The 16,903-nt window shown below is 44.5% G+C and overlaps 1 protein-coding gene across 1 annotated transcript; it reads right to left on the bottom strand.

Moving 5' to 3' along the window:
- Positions 1-2,040: 2,040 nt before the first annotated feature.
- LOC109491187 (zinc finger protein 334) lies at positions 2,041-14,497 on the bottom strand. Its single transcript, XM_034641916.1, has 5 exons — positions 14,274-14,497; positions 12,931-12,989; positions 6,237-6,363; positions 5,869-5,961; positions 2,041-2,506 (listed from the first exon to the last, which is right to left on the bottom strand). Exons 2-5 carry the CDS (start codon positions 12,943-12,945, stop codon positions 2,352-2,354), a joined length of 390 nt encoding a protein of 129 aa, XP_034497807.1. The 5' UTR covers positions 12,946-12,989; positions 14,274-14,497; the 3' UTR covers positions 2,041-2,351.
- Positions 14,498-16,903: the final 2,406 nt, after the last annotated feature.

Here is a 16,903-nt window from a genome sequence, read left to right as displayed (position 1 = left end):
CTGATATCAAGGTGGGTCTGTGTGACCAATACGACACGGGGACTGTGATACTTATCACTTCCACAGCCGGGCTAAAAGGAAACTGGGGCTTCTGCCTTGCTCTCTCTTGGGTCCCTCACTCTGGGGACTGCCAGTTGTCATGTGGAGAGGCCACTACAGAAGCTCTATGAAGAGGTCAAGTGACGAAGAACGGAGGCCTCCTGCTGAGAGCCATGTGAGGGAGCCATGGTGGCAGGGGACCCTTCAGCCCCAGTCAAGTCTGGAAATGACTGCAACTCTGATCAACATCTCGATGGCTAACTCAAGAAAGACCCTGAGCCGGCCCCACCTCCGTTGCTTCCAGATTCCTAAACTACAGGAACTCTGTGAGATAATCAACGTGGGTTGCTGTCTTTAGGTTGCTACGTTTTGGGGCGATTCGTTACACAGCAATAGATAACTAACGCATTACCCTGCCTCATGGGTTGAAGCACTAACCTCCAGCACCTCAGAATGTGACCTTATTTGAAAAAAGGGTTTTTGCAGCTTAATCGGTTAGGATGATGTCATACTGGTGTAGAGTGGGCCCTGGTCCGATACGACTAGTATCTTTACATAAAGGGGAAATTAGGACACAGACATGCATGGAGGGAGAATGCCACGTGAAGACTGGGTGATGCTCCCATGAGCCATGGAACTACCAGAAGGCAGGAGAAAGGCCTGGGAGACATCCTTCCCGAGAACCTTCAGAAGGGAGCACGGCCCTGCCGGTCCCTCATCCTGACTTCTAGCCTTCAAAACTGTGATACAGTAGATTTCTGTTGTTCCAAACCACTCAGTTTGTGGTACTTCTAATGACAGCTGTAGAAAACAAATACACCCTCTATGGAATGTCTTTTTTTTCCCCTCCTTTGGCTACTTTAAAGATTTTCTCTTTATTAAATTTGGCTTTGATTTTTATGTGTCTTGAAATTTGATTTTGATGTGCCTTGGGGTTTTGTTTCTACCCTGCTTGGGGTTCAGTGTATTTCTTGGATTTGTGCATTTACCATTTCTCTCGGATTTGAAAAACATTCTTCCCAACACATAGCTTTTCCATCTGTATAATGGTACACATAAACAATAAAGAAAAACAATACAGTAATGGGCAGAATCCCGTGTTGCCACAGAACCCAAAGCAAGCGGGCAAGCAGTGTAACTGGACAGACAGCTAACATGCGGGCCTAACATGCAGCACACGGAACTTTCTGAAACACAAAGCAAGAAAGTACTAAAACTGAGGGAAAAATACAGACAACTTTGGTACAATTAAAAAAGAATTCCATCAGTAAAGAATATAGTTTTTTATTTTTTATTTGGCATGGGGCTCCATGAGGGGCCCAAACTCACAACCCTGAGATTAAGACCCAAGCTGAGATCAAGCATCAGACACTCAACCAACTGAGCCACCCAGGCGCCCCAAGAATACAGGTTTAAAGTGAAAGATAATAAAATCCATTCTCAATAGCAACCAAGGCTTGGAAGTAACTATGAATACGTTTCAAGAAAAAAGTTTCAAGAAAAAGAGCAACACACACACGTACATTTACACACACGTACATTTACACACACGTACATTTACACACACGTACATATATATAATACACGAACACACCCCTGCGGACGTACACATCTGCCAGTTTTACCACTTGGATAAACGCGCTCCGTCTTCCCTGGGACAGAACGCGCAATGTGGCAGAGAGGCCAGGAATGAGCTTAGGGAAAAATCCCACTCACGGAAATGAGGATTTGAAGGAAAAACACCTCGTACTAACTTAACGGCAATCCTGCCTAACTGCATATATGCAGCCAATGTCATTCTTTTTTTTTTTTTTTTAAGATTTTATTTATTTATTTGACAGAGATAGAGACAGCCAGCGAGAGAGGGAACACAAGCAGGGGGAGTGGGAGAGGAAGAAGCAGGCTCCTAGCACAGGAGTCTGATGTGGGGCTCGATCCCAGAACGCCGGGATCACGCCCTGAGCTGAAGGCAGACGCTTAACCGCTGTGCCACCCAGGCGCCCCAGCCAATGTCATTCTAATTGGCCTTACAGAGGCCTTTTTTTCCCCTCATAATTTGGTCAGCGAATTCTAAAGAACACTTCTATGAACCCATTTATTAGAAAGAAGAAAGAAACAGAAACCTGTCTGTTGACATATTCAAACCACTGATAGCATAGGGGTGAGCGGATACCAGACAACACCAACACCAGGGAGACCAACCCTTTCTGGATTCAAACACCATCAGCATTCTCTTTACTACTCAAATCTGCTTATCTCTGCATTTTTTTCCTACCTCAATGGCTCTTTTCTTGACTTGGCTGCAGGAAGTTTCAGCATTCCATATTAGCTGTCCGTGTCTGTCTCCCACCACAAAGTTCCCACGAGGGCTTTTGCGAGCTGGGCTTTATCAAATGCTTACCTGTGGCAGTCCCAATGTGGGGTCCAGGGGGTGGAGTACCACCGTGAATCCTCTCAGTTGATGCCTCTGCAGTTAAAGGAATCAGAGTCTGTTACTAAAAGGCTATGGGATCTGGGAAGACAAAACCAACCTGACTAATCTGAGCCCCGAAAACACCCTAAATTGAGAGAGAGTAAATTAATTATCGTAGGAACAATTGATACTGATTTGGAATGAAATGAGGTTAGATCCTCTCACCTCATCACATATACTGACAAGTAACAGTGTGGAGAAGACTTGACTAATTTCACTTAATGTTTCATTATTTTAAAAGGGAGGCTCACTCGGCATAAAGTCTGAACTGTGTTACGTTTTCATAGCTCACACTGAATGTTTCACCACATGGATGAAACACACTCTACTTCTCTCCTGAGTTCTCTGATGTTGTAGTAAGAGCTGATATATGGCAGAAAAATGTCTCGCATTAATTGCATTTATAAGATTTCACGCCTCTGTGCATTTTTATAGGGCTTTAGCATTCTGTAAATTATGAGATTTGTTGCTTTGTTGGTCATTGCTTCTCTGGCATTTACCCCTTATGAGTTTTCTGATGTAAAAGGAAGTTTGACTTGTGGCAAAAAGTTCTCTTGCATTTATTACCTTCATAGGGTTTCTCCCCTGTGTGTATTTTCTGATGTTTAGCGAGAGTCCACAGCCGATGGTAGGTTTTGCCACATCCACTCCATTCATAGGGTTTCTCTCTGGTGTGAATTCTCTGATGCACTCTGAAGGCTGACTTATGGGAGGAGAATTTCCCACATTGGTTACGTCCATATATTTTCTCCCCAGTGTGAGTTCACGGATATTCCACAAGGAGAACTTCTGGCAGCAGGTTCTCCCACATGCAACACATGCGTAGGTCTCTTCCACATAGCTTTCTGATGCTCAACAAGGGGGGAGTTTTTGCTGATGGCACACCCATGTTCATCACACTCAAAGAGATTCTCCTCTGTGTGTGTTCTCTCATGTTCCTTGCGGTCTGACTTCACAACGAATGTTCCAGCACATTTATTAAACACACCATGTTTCTCTCCTCTGCGAGTTATCTGATGTGCAATGAGGTCCTGTTTAGTACATAGAACTTTTCCACATTTACTGCATGCACAGGGTTTCTCCCCTGTATGAGTTCTCTGATGTACAACATGGGTGGGCTTCTTAGAAAAGGTTTTGCTACATTCACTGCATTCATTTGGTTTCCTTTCTGAACACGCCCTCTTCTGTGTAATGAGCGGCTCTTCTGAAGAAGGTTTTCCCACATTTATGAGTCAAGGTTGTTTCAAAGTTTGAATGTTTTGGTGCAGAATAAGGTCTTCATTCTGACTTCTGGCTTTCCTAACTGGATCATATGTGGGTTTTTTTTTTTAATCCCAGTATGACTTTTCTCACACTTAGAATAGAGTGGCGGTTTCCCATATCCACGGTATTCATCAGGAATCTTTCTAAAATAGCTTTCCAGGGGCGCCTGGGTGGCTCAGTTGGTGAAGTGTCTGCCTTCCGCTTCAGTCATGATCTCGGGGTCCTGGGATCGAGCCCCACATCAGGCTCCTTGCTTAGCCGGGAGTCTGCCTCTCCCCCTGCCTCTGCCCCTCCCCTGGCTCATGCTCGCTCTCTCTCAAATAAATAAATAAATAAAATCTTAAAAACAAACACTTTAAAAAAATTTAAAAAACAGCTTTTCATCACAACAATTACTTCTGAATTAGTTTTCAAATGGGCTCCACAGGGATCATATTTGTAGGGTATTTTTCTTGAGGGAACAATATTCATGCCCAGATTCAATGTTTTCCCAAATACATTATTTCTTTCTGTAATTAGTGTTTTATTGTTGAGGCATAAGCTTTGCCTCAAATGCTGCTTTGGATTTCCTTGTCTTTCTCTAAGACATCACTGACTTCCAGGAAGAAGCACAATTAACAGTAACTTGTGAGCCTTTCCACACTTGCTATGAAATGAGAGTCACACCTGCCTTGCTGTGGGGGATTCAACTGCAGGCCCAGCCTCCCAGAATTAAGGACATTGCAAGGGCAAAATCCCCTCTGTGGTTGATTTAGCAGAAAACAAAACCAGAAACCAAAACAGAACCAAATTCCCACTCAACGCCCCCAGCCTGTTTCATAGGATGAAGGGAAGAGGAAACTACCTTTAACACAGAACAAAGTAAGACAGTCACAGGGAACAGTGAGCACAAAGTGAACTGTGAATGTGGCTGACAGAGGCCTGAGTAAGACAGACAGGAGCCAAGGAAGCACTTAGAGAAGACAGGGAGACAGTGAGACCTGGAGACACAGACCTCAGAGAGACAGTCAGTAGGACAAAGAAACAAAAAGCAGGGGTGAATCTGAAATTTTGGCAGTGACATGGGAACTCTGGAATTTGCACAAATAAAAAGGAGAACATGGGTTGAGCAGGGTGGGGACAACGGTGAGACAAGCATGACCTCTAAATCACCTGCAAGACCCCGAGAGTGAGTGTCTTCTTGAATTTGTGCCCGAAACACTCTGTTTGCCTCACCATAGTCCCTACCCTCGTGGGGCTGAGAATGGAAAGTGAAACTATGCTTTCTCAGTTGAAGGATGGAGAGAAAAATGGAAGGTAACTAGTCAGATCATGTAAATCAAGCAAGATTTCTTTTTCTTTTTCTTTTTTAGAGGGGAGAGGGGCAGAGGGAGAGAGAGAATCTTTTTTTTTTTTTTTTAAGATTTTATTTATTTATTTGACAGAGAGAGAGATAGCCAGCGAGAGAGGGAACACAAGCAGGGGGAGTGGGAGAGGAAAAAGCAGGCTCCCAGCGGAGCAGGGAGCCCAATGTGGGGCTCGATTCCAGCACCCTGGGATCACGCCCTGAGCCGAAGGCAGATGCTTAACGACTGAGTCACCCAGGCACCTCAAGAGAGAGAATCTTAAGCAGACTGTGCTGGGGGTGGAGACCAACATGGAGCTCGATCTCACGACCCTGAGATCATGAGCTGGATACTTCACTGACTGAGCCATCCAGGTGCCCCAAGATTTATTTCTCTCAAGATGGATCTATGTTGTATCTGAATATACAACAAGTCTGTAACAGTGGTCGGTGGGGGCTGGAAGGGTAGGCAACAGCGAATGCCACAGAAATAATATGCAAGGTATGGTGAAGGAGGGACTGCGCTCTGGGGATAGGTAACGTAGTAGCGAAAATCCTTATAAATTTTTCAATTAAAGAGATGAGTACATTTATTTGGGGAAGATGTTTTATATACCTGCAGCATGACAATGATCTAATCCTCAATTACCTCCCAAGGTCTGGGGCCTATAAAAAGAGATTTCTGAGAAACATTACCAACCATGACCGCTAATGGCCTTGGAACTCTCCTTTCCACTGGTTTCCACCTGCTCTGAGATCACTTACTCACCTGGGTAGTTCTGATGTGAGAATTCCTCCACTGACCATGGCTCTTCTCCTTGCCCCAGTTTGCAGATCATGTCTGGTTTGCTAACATGATACCCTGTTAATGGGAAATAACACAGAACTTGGGCCAAGCTCTTTGGATTTCAGGGACTCAGAAGCTTTAGAAACTACATGATGAGGATGCCCAGCGATTTGTCAATAAAGCCAGAACACTTGGAGAAAGGGTGGGAGGGGCAGTGGGTACACACACACACTTTGACTGCCTAAATCCTCTTTCCCTGATGCTGAAGGCTGCATAATTAAATCCAACATGTTTCTCTGACACAGAGCAAATGCATGCTTTTGGGAGTTAAACATGGAAGCTGCACTCACCCATGGAGACCAGCTGCCTGTAGTTTTCCAGAATCACATCCCTGTACAGGAGCCTCCGAGCAGGCCGCAGTTGCTGCTGCTCCTCCTGGGTGAAGTCCACAGTCAGGTCCTTGAATGAAACCCATCTCTGAAAGAATATGTTCAATCCAAGGTGTACAGAAGCCCATAGGATCCTTGGGGTGCTCCCTACCCTTCACTTTGAAGACCGCTGTTGTGAATAATGGGAATCCATAAAGAGATATTTGTTAGCAAGAACTGGAGTTTGATGATCAAATTTACAGTTTAGAAGCAATGCTCTAGAGCACAGGGGTCAGCAAACTACAGTCTGTGGGCCAAATCCAGCTCACTGGGATCCAAATTTGGCCACGTCCATTGGTTGACACATTACCAACATGCCTTCACACCACAGCGACTGTGCTGAGTGGATGTGACAGACACCATGTGGCCCTATGAAACAGTGTTTGCTGTCCCCAACCCCAGAAAAATGGCAAATGGCTTAAAGGTCAAATGAGAGGGGAAGAAAGCTAGGACCCACTGTGAGTCATGACCACGGGTAGTTCTAGTGGGGGTGGGAAGGAGGGAATAGACCCTACATCATGAAGAACAAGGGGAGTTGGCCACTAACTGGTTGTGGGAGATGTAACGTCCAGATTATTTTGCACGATCAGCTGGTAGCACTGTATGCCGAGATTAGGAAGAGAAAACCACAGAAAGCTAGTGCATTGCTACTTAGGAGATTACACTTGGGTCTGTGGAGCATACAAATAGAGAGGTCCAGCTGGCAGCTGGATATTTGGTTCCAAGCTCAGAAAACAGAGAAGACAGAGTGGTAAGCAAAAGCCACAACTGAAGGTATAAATAACACAGAAGATCTCTGTGAACCAATACGGAGTGATTTTTGGGCTATACGGCTAAGTGAAGAAAGCAAAGTGCGGAAGAATATCTATGGTATGCTACGTTTAATGTAAGAAAGAAGGAGATATAAGAGAATGTACAGTTGGCCCTCGGACAACATGGGAATTAGGGGCACTCATCCCCTGCACAATCGAAAATCCATGTGTAACTTTTGACTCCCCCCCAAACTTAACTACTAATAGCCCCCTGTTGATCCTGAGCTTTACTGATAACACAAACAGCTGATTTATACACACTTTGTATGTTATAGGTATTTTATACTGTATCCTTGAATAAAGTAAACTAAGCTAGAGAAAAGAATACGTTAAGAAACATAAGGAAGGGAAAATACATTTACAGTACCGTCTTTAACAAAAAAGTCTTCATATAAGTGGATCCACAGAGTTCAAACCCATGTTGTTCAAAGGTCAACTGTACATGTAGCCACCGGTATGTAAGAAAGATATACAGAAAGATAAACCGGAAACCAATGAACGGGTTACCTTCCAGAGGCAGGCAGGAACAGATGGGAAGAACAGAGGAGCAGGAGTGGGGAGAAGGATGATGGGGAGGCGACACTTCTCTAAGTATATCTTTCCATACAGTTCTGATTCTTAGAACTATGGTAATATCACACACCTCCAGGATAAACAGAATCAACCAGGATATGGAAGGGAGACCCCATAGAGAATATAAACAGTAAGAAATGAAGCTAACTATAATAAAGTGAAGTAACTACAGTGAAGGGGGTGAGAAAGAAAGTAAGTAACTTTGGAGAAGAGGGTTTTGATACAATGCGTAAGGCTAATGAATTGTACACAGTGACACTCTAGTTGGGAAATTTGTTATTCACGTGGGGTGTGGATCAGGGTTTCTTTAACAGCCTCATGTATATACTTGAACAAGCAAGTAAGTAAATATAATGTAGATTGTGACAGCCAGGTTTCTCTCTGTAACACGAAGAGGTTATAAATAAGAAAAAGAAAAGGCTAGAGAGTGAACCCAACAAAGCAACTGGCAGTTAAGTGTCAAGGTCATGAGAGACAGAGAAAGACTGTCTGAGATTGCAGGAGGCTAAGGAGACGTCACAACCAAACGCAATGGGACCCCTCAGCTGCAAAGGACATCCTGGGACAACTGGCAAAATTTCAGTTAAGATGGAGAGTAGCACTGTATTAATGTAAATTCCCTGATTTTTGATTGATGTGCTGTGTTTTTCAAAGATCAGGGGACGCGAAGTGAAGGGTATGTATACTTTGTGTGTGATTTTTCTAATTCTTTGGTAAGTCTAAAACTATTTCCAAATAAAGCAGCAAGAAACAGAGGGTCTTTTCTCTCCCTCTGCAGATACTCATACGCTATTTATGCCTTACGATCGCTGGTCGCTTTACTTCAGGCTTTCCTTCTCTGGCCTGATACACATCTTCATATGGACACATGTATCAGTTGTTTTTTTTTTTTTAAGTAGTCTCCATGCCTAGCACAGAGCCCAATGTGGGGCTTGAACTTTCGCTCCTGAGACCAAGACCTGAGCTGAGATCAAGAGTCAGACACTTAACCGACTGAGCCACCAGGTGCCCCCCTATCACCTAATTTAATCACCCCTTTCCTCCTATCATCATGTACCTGCTTCCTACACATAAACTGGAAGTAGTCACATTATCCACATTATTTCCTCCAGGAATTACTTCCTCCAAAGAGGTTACAAACTTCCTGACGATAAGCAGGATCTTATAATTATAGGTATAACATTGGACATATAGGGTCTTAATGACTAGAAGGAATAACTGGCAGAATAATTAGAAGCAAAAGGCCAGTGAGAGAGAGAGGCAGACAAATGGGCAGCCTTCCCTCGGAGTCCTTCGCTCACTAATGCAGACCCAGCCGCACTGGCAGCTTAATGTCCAAAGTAAGAGCGGTGAATGCGCTCACTCTGGGAGAAATGGAACGGTGTGTTAACAAAAGGAAAAGAAACCTAATCTTCCTGGTGACTCAGGTCAACTTTGTAAGCACCTCTGTAAGGCGGATAATCATGCATTCAGAGCAGAGGATAGTTCCCAGATTCATACAAAAAAGACCACCCACAAAAAAATGACAGACTCTGTCTGCTCTCAGCCACACGGGGCGACAACCACTGGACAGAGAGAGTACAGCGCATGCCCACTCCAGCAAAGGCTGGCAGTGTTACCTATGAGGAAGGCACCCAGAAAACGCCCAGACCCTACACGTCAGGCAGAGAGGGAGACGCCCCACAATGCTCTGTGAACACACAGCCCGGCGGACGAACACACAGGGGCAGGAATGGGTTCTATGATGTGCAAGATCATTGTGAGAATTAAAAGGGTAGAGAGTCAGAGAGCCCGCCCAACGGTAGAAACATGGTTAGTTAACACAGAAGTGTGAAACTGGGGGCATGCTCAGGGATGCAAACGATCATGGTCCTGCAGTGGTTTCTGGCATGGGTGATACCTTCCACTAGGGGCGTTTTGCACATCCATGGAGACGTCTGTGGCCGGCAAAGTTCTCGAGGCCCGGGGAACAAAGGGTGCTAGGCCTCCTGCAGCCTGCTGGACAGAGCCAATCAGGAAACAAATGCTCCAAGTTTTGTCCAACTCTCTCATATCCTAAGCATTATATAGATGGCAAATTGGTTTATAATGATCTGAGCATAGGGGCCCTGGGTGGCTCAGCCGGTTGGGCGTCCGACTCTTGATTTAGGCTCAGGTCATGATCTCAGAGTCGTGGGATTGAGCTCCATGTTGGGCTCCATGCTCAGTGCAGAGTCTGCTCGATTCTCTCTTTCCCTCTGCCCCTCCCCTCCACTCTCTCTAAACAAATAAATAAATAAAATCTTAAAAAAAAAAAAGGATCTGAGCATATCACCTTACTCCATTTTACATTTGAACACACAGTATTTTTATACTTTTTTTTACATACTCCAATTTTTCCTGGAACGCAATACTGGGTACCTGGAGGGAATACCATATTTAGTTCAGATTGGAACTTCAGGGATTTCCACTTCTTTTGAAAAATATCACTAATGGCAATCCTGCGCATGGGACTTGAATCATGAAACATGTCACATTCACAGTGATTCTACCTACAGGTATAAACATCAGACTACTCTTCTGACTTAGTCTAGTTGTATCTGAGCGTTCCATATTAAAATACATACTAATTCCTTTTTAAACTAATTAATTCAATTAATTTGCTTTTACTCCTTTATATCAGAGAATTTTACCGACTTTTAAAAATTATGTAAATAGGTTCTATTACCTATGATTTCCAAAATAAGAGGAAGGGAAGATGGGTTTTAGCTAGGGTCTCCAGGAAACAAAGCTGACTAAGGCTCTGTCTCTTATTTGGGGGGGCTCCAGCCAGAGCAGTAAGGGTGGAAAGGAAGGATGTAAGCAGTGAGGGGTGACAGACAGCACCACCCTGCTCACTGCTTCCCTACGAACTCCAGGCAGGCAGCAGTCTCCGAGCAGCAGCATTCAGCCAACGCGTGGGACCTCTCAAAGACCACGCGGATAGTACGTGGAGGAGTGAAAGGAGACAGAACATATCTGTCCACTTTCTTCTCATTTCCCACTTCCCTTCAGTCAAGGGTCACTCTAAGGTGAGTTAACTTGCCCACATTTCTGGGCTGCCATCCCCCAGGAAGCCAGATACCACACTTTGTGTGTTGTTTTACCCGGGTCTACAGCAGGGGCAGCCCAGCATGGGTGGAATATTGACGGAGAGATAAAGGAGATAGGGTGAACGTGAGGTTTGCGTCTATGACAGACACTATAGAATGGATCCTGGGTCTGACGGAGGTGAGAACCCCTCACCATGCTTTGTGTTGTCCATGTAACGTCTGCCTCCGTCACTGGCTTCTGAGCTCCCTGAGGACAGAGACAGGATCCCTTTTATTTAAGCTGTCTCAAGAGCATCCCACGTCGTGTTTGGCATATACTGGCTTAATCAATATCTAGCTGTTGAATGAAAGGTTCGTAGCAGTAGGAATTAAAATGAAGAAAAAAAACTGGTCATGGGGCGGCTGGGTGGCTCAGTCAGTTAAACATCCGCCTTCGGCTCAGGTCATGATCCTGGGGTCCTGGGATCGAGTCCCACATCAGGCTCCCTGCTGCTTCTCTCCCTCTGCCTGCCATTCCCCCTACTTGTGCGCTCTCTCTGTCAAATAAATAAATAAAATCTTAAAAAAAAAAAGCCTTATTAAAAAAAAAAAAGAAAAAACTTGTCATGACATGGATAGCCTTATCGGTCATACCAAGGAGACCAAAAGAACCTGGGAGTGGTATGGGGCCACTCCAGCAATTTCTGAATTCAGAGACATGACTAAATTGGCATTTTAGGGGGATCACTCAGCATGAACAGTCTTCGGGTAGGGAGGGGAAGGAGGCAAGCAAACTGAGAGAGTTATTATGATAATCCAGGAGAGAAAAACTAAGGCAGGGGAAGTGGGAACGGAGGACAAAGAACAAATTCAAGGGGAGCCTGGGTGGCTCAGTCGGTTAAGTGTCTGCCTCCGGCTCAGGTCATAATCCTGGGGTCCTGGGATCGAGTCCCACATCGGGCTCCCCACTGAGTGGGGCGCCTGCTTCTCCTTCTACCCCTCCTCACTGCTCATGCTCATTCTCTCTCTCTAATAAACAAATAGGATCTTAAAAAAAAAAAAAGACAACATTCACAAGGCTTGATAACTGGATATAGGAAGTGAGGAAAAGGAGAGCTTGAGCTAACCGGCCAGATAATAGGGGCACTGATAGGGAATGAAGAGGAAGAAGCAAATTGAAAAGACTGGAAATGTTATTTCCATTTTGAACATGAGGACTCTGGTGGCCTTCTGGACGTGCTTACAGAGATGCTCAGCAAGTCTCAAGTGGGGGTTCCTGGGGGTGGAGAAAGACTTGAGAGCATAAAGAACTGCATGTCAAAACCAAAAAGGGGATGAAAAAAAACAGGAAGAATACTGGGCTAATAAGGTAGGGAAGAAGGTTCTATAAAAGATATAAAGAGAGCCAAGAAGAGAACCACGTGGGTGATATCAGAGATCATCGGAGGTGCATGTCAGGGAGGGGATGGTCATACTGGCAAATGCAACACGGAGTTTAGTAAAGCATGGACTGGAAAATTCCCATTGGGTTCGAATATATTTAGGCTACTGCTAACTTTTACCAGAACAGATCCATGGGAATGGTGGGGCAGATCCAAGACTGCATGAAGTGAGTTGAAATGAGACCGGCAAGTGAGGAAGTTTTAGAACACTGAATTGTTCCCTCTACAACCTGTTTCGAAAGCAGAGCCGGAAGAAATAGTTACAGGACACTATTTGAGGAACAGGTGAACCATTTATTCTCATTTTTATCCCTGCATTGTAGAGAATCATCTGAATGGTGTCTACTCAGAGGACAGTCCCGTCCAATAACTGCGCTTTGCCTGGGTATGAAAGTCACAAGAAACTCACTCATTTCTTTTACAGATATTCTTGGCAAGACTGGCCCCCGTGCCATTTATTCAAAGATCATCTAGGAAAATGTTTAGATATAAATGACAGGAAAACCATTCAAATAGTCAATGTACGACCTTTCTCATATTGTCTGAGCCTTTCTAGATAAGTCTACAGGAACATATGATTTCTGTATATTTATGCCAACTTTTCCAGCAGCGATCTACTACTCTTTTCTCTGATGCTTTATTTTACATATTTCTACTATTTCATTTGAATGTACAAATCATTATAAATGTCTTCGAAATCCACAGTAAAATGTGGGAAGTAAATCCCTAAATAACTTACCTGGGATTTGTTCATTTTTGGATGCTCTTAAGAAACGGCCAGGAGTGGGGATACCAAGGCTGGGTAAGGAAGAAAAGGAATAGAATCATGAGAGGTTTAGTTGGCTAACTCAGCAGCTCTTAGGATTACCTATCAAAAAAATGGTCCTTTGACCAATCTGGTGAGGGAATATCCACTTGTGCATTTATAACTCTGACATGATCACGAGAACTTTTCTTACTGAGTGAATATAAACAATTGTTTTTTTTTTATGGGATTACTGTCAACTTAGGCCTTGGAAAAAATCAAAACTAACCTTAGCACAGTAACAGATTGGATCAATAAAATTCAGTATACACAAAGTTTGGAATCATATACATGATTCCAGCATTAAAAATAATACGAGGATTACAGGCTTATTGGCACGGAAAATGTTGAAATTATGTCATTTACCTATTTTCCTACTAATATTTTTCAGCCACTCGAGAGCAGAGAATCCAGGAGAAGCTCAGAAAGAGTGCAAGTGCTTTAAGAGGTTCACCTTTTTGTCTGGCCTCCCTCGGATGCAGTTTCACTAGAGGATTTCTGCTAAGAAACTTGTTTTAACTTAAATGTGGTAGAGGACAGAACCCTGACCTGGAAACCGAGACGTGAATTCAGTTCTTAGCTATCACTAGCAAACTGCATAATTGGAGAAGATATTTACCTCCTGAGTCCTAATTTTATTTTATTTTATTTTTTAAAGATTTTATTTGTTTATTTGACAGAGAGAGAGAGACAACCAGCAAGAGAGGGAACACAGGCAGGGGGAGTGGGAGAGGAAGAAGCAGGCTCCCAGCAGAGGAGCCTGATGTGGGGCTCGATCCCAGGACCCTGGGATCACGCCCTGAGCCGAAGGCAGATGCTTAACGACTGACACCCAGGGGCCCCCTGAGTCCTAATTTTAAAATAAGGCAAAGTTACATAGTTGTAAAAAACCTTCTCTTTACCTCCACTGTGGAATTCCACAAGGGGGACATTTCATGAATCCCAGGTTTGGTGGTGGACTCGGTTTGAGCAGCTCAGCATAAACAAAAAGAGTGGAGATTACAGGGAACGACACAAATGTGCTTGGAAAGTGATGAGAAATCATTTCCTTAGCTATGGCTGATACCCCTTCCCTCCAACCCACATCCCCACTAATCCTTCAGGGAAGTGTCTTTTCCTGTCCCATTTGCACCCTGCCCTTTCCCTTCAGTTGCAGCCCACATCATTCGTTAGAAAGTTGAACTAAAGTTTTGCTGACCTACGACATCCATGGTGTCTGACTATGGTGTTACCACCCAGACTTTGCTCACACTGGAGAGGAAAATTGTGGCCAGTACCTTGAATGTGTTCTTTTTAAGGATTCTTCTACTTCCACGCTGAAATTCTAGGGAGAGTTTTCAGTTCAGGAATATGTTCTTCCAGGTGGGATTTCTGTTCCTGGGCACTGCTGCTTTTTACTTCACAGGAATGGTTTTGTTTCAACCTGGGCCTTGGAGCCACATTTCCATTAGCTGGAACCTACGCGTGGAGTCCCAAGGGTCAAGAGCCTGGTGAGCTGGACTTTTTCTAGAATCTCATCAGGGTTGATGAAAAGTGAGAGAATACTTCAGGAGCAGGAAGAGCCTAGAAACCTCAATTATGCCTTATGACCTAAGGAAAAGAAGTCAAATGGTCTATCAAAATATATGGCACAATTGCTTCCTAGGGCACACACAGGACAAGTCACTGTGCCAGAGAAAACCCAAGAGGTGATGGTAGAGGGGGACACTCATCAAAGACCATGAGACCAGGAGTAAAATAGACCTAGTTTGAAAACTCAACCCATTCACTTTAGCTCAAAGGAAGTAATGTTGACCCCATAGCCTGGTTGAGAGGATTGAGTGAAATGTCTAAAAATCTTTGTAAAATGATAGCAGGGAATACTTATCCAGAACATATTATATTTCCGGCTTGACCCTCGGATCATTTAACCTCGGAACAACTCTTGTGAGGCTAATATGATTACTAGGCTCATTTTACAGGTGAGGAAACAGGATTAGTCTAAATAACATATCGGGCGATGCAGTGCTGATTTGTGACAGGACCTGTTCTGAACCCAAACATCACGGTTTTAAAACCTAACGCAAGGGGGCGCCTGGGTGGCATAGCGGTTAAGCGTCTGCCTTCGGCTCAGGGCGTGATCCCAGCGTTATAGAATCGAGGCCCACATCAGGCTCTTCCGCTATGAGCCTGCTTCTTCCCTCCCACTCCCCCTGCTTGTGTTCCCTCTCTCGCTGGCTCTATCTCTGTCAAATAAATAAATAAAATCTTAAAAAAAAAACACACACAAAAAAACTAACGCAATGATGCCGACATCTCCGCCCCGACCCTCAAGTCCCTCACTGAACTCTTTCTCGACCCGTCCATTCTGCATCCTGGCCCTTCCCTTCAACTGCAGCTCGCATCTTTCTCCTGCCAGATACTTAGTGTAAAATAACATAATAATGATAGTATTTATTTCTCATAATGAATACTTGTTCCCTTCCCTGCTGCCCTCTAGCACTTTTCTGCCCAGCCCGGCAGGCTGCAGATCCACGTGTATCAGCCAAACTTCTGAAATGAGACTTCAGTCATTTGGATGCACAAGCCTTTTACCCTCCCAAAGCACCTTCTTCAGGCAAAGAAAGGCTGCAGAGAGCGCCCGCCCTGAGGCTTGCGGGTCGGGAGGCCAGCCTGGCTCTCGCCGTCCTTCTCCGGGACCAGAGCAAACCCGCTTCGGACACTCCCGCCGGAGGGATGCGCAGAGAGCGCGCGTGCACCCTCCGCTGACCCGGGCCAGCTCCGCCCCGCCCTTCCTTCCGACCCCCCGAGGGCCCGGAGCCGCTGCCACTCCTTCCTCTAACTCGCGGTTGCACCCGCTGAGCTCCCACTTTGCACCAAGTACAGACGAGCACGGAACTCGAGCAACTCGCGACTGCAAGAAGCGCCCCCGGAAGAACCTGGAGAACCAGAAAGTGCGCCCAGGTAGAGCGCAGCACATGCGCAGAGGCAGCCTCCGGGCCGCCCTTCCCAGGGTTCCCCAAGGGGCGGTCGGTGCCTTTTTGAACTACATTCCCCATAAGGCGCCGCGGCCCCCGCCGCCTGCTGAGGAATTCTGCTTTGATTACCGGGCTTGATGGATTGCTATGAACCATTAATACAAGAAGAAAAGTTGCCTATTAACTTCATCGAAAACTATAGCTGAGAAGCGAAGATTGCAGACCGTGAATGTCCACCCCCATGTTAACGATCCCAAAATCTTTATCTTCCTCTTAAACTTCCCTTATGAGCACGAGAGCCTTTTATCGTATTCTTTCCCCTCTGAGCATCAGAAAACACACTGGGGAATAACACTGCGAACATTCTAAATGTGAGAAAGCCTTCTTTATATCTGAGATCTCGTAGGGGAGCAATCAGAAGAATGTAACCAATACAGGAAAGCCTTCTCTTATGTTGAATGTGTGAAAGCATTGTGGAATTCAAACATTATCCAAGAATTCATGCTGAAAGAAAATGTATCCGTGAGGAGTGTAGTAATAAAAAAAAAAAGTATGATATACTCTTAAAACAATAGGCAAACATATATAAAGCATAATTTTATCTTTTACATATACATGTTTAGATAAAGATATGCACATTTAAGTAGGTATTAATTTAGATAAAATTTAGAAAGATAGGCTCCAAAATTAACAATGGTAATCAATGGGATGTGAGATTATTTAGGAGAAAGAGGGACCTTTCCTTGTGCATCTATATAATTTTTCTATGACTAAGTAAAATGGATGATTTTTCCATTTTGTGTATGAAAGATAGACAAAGTGAAAGGGAAACAGAAGGGCATTCTTGGCCTATTAATTTGAATGTCAAATGTGTGTGTCTGTGTAAAGAGAGAGAATACACACATACATGCAGATAGATCTTCATTGAGATAAGCGCTGGAATTGAAAAT

The sequence above is a fragment of the Ailuropoda melanoleuca genome, chromosome 13 (assembly GCF_002007445.2).
Source record: "Ailuropoda melanoleuca isolate Jingjing chromosome 13, ASM200744v2, whole genome shotgun sequence".
NCBI lineage: Eukaryota > Metazoa > Chordata > Mammalia > Carnivora > Ursidae > Ailuropoda > Ailuropoda melanoleuca.
This window is presented reverse-complemented; position numbering and strand designations above follow the sequence as displayed.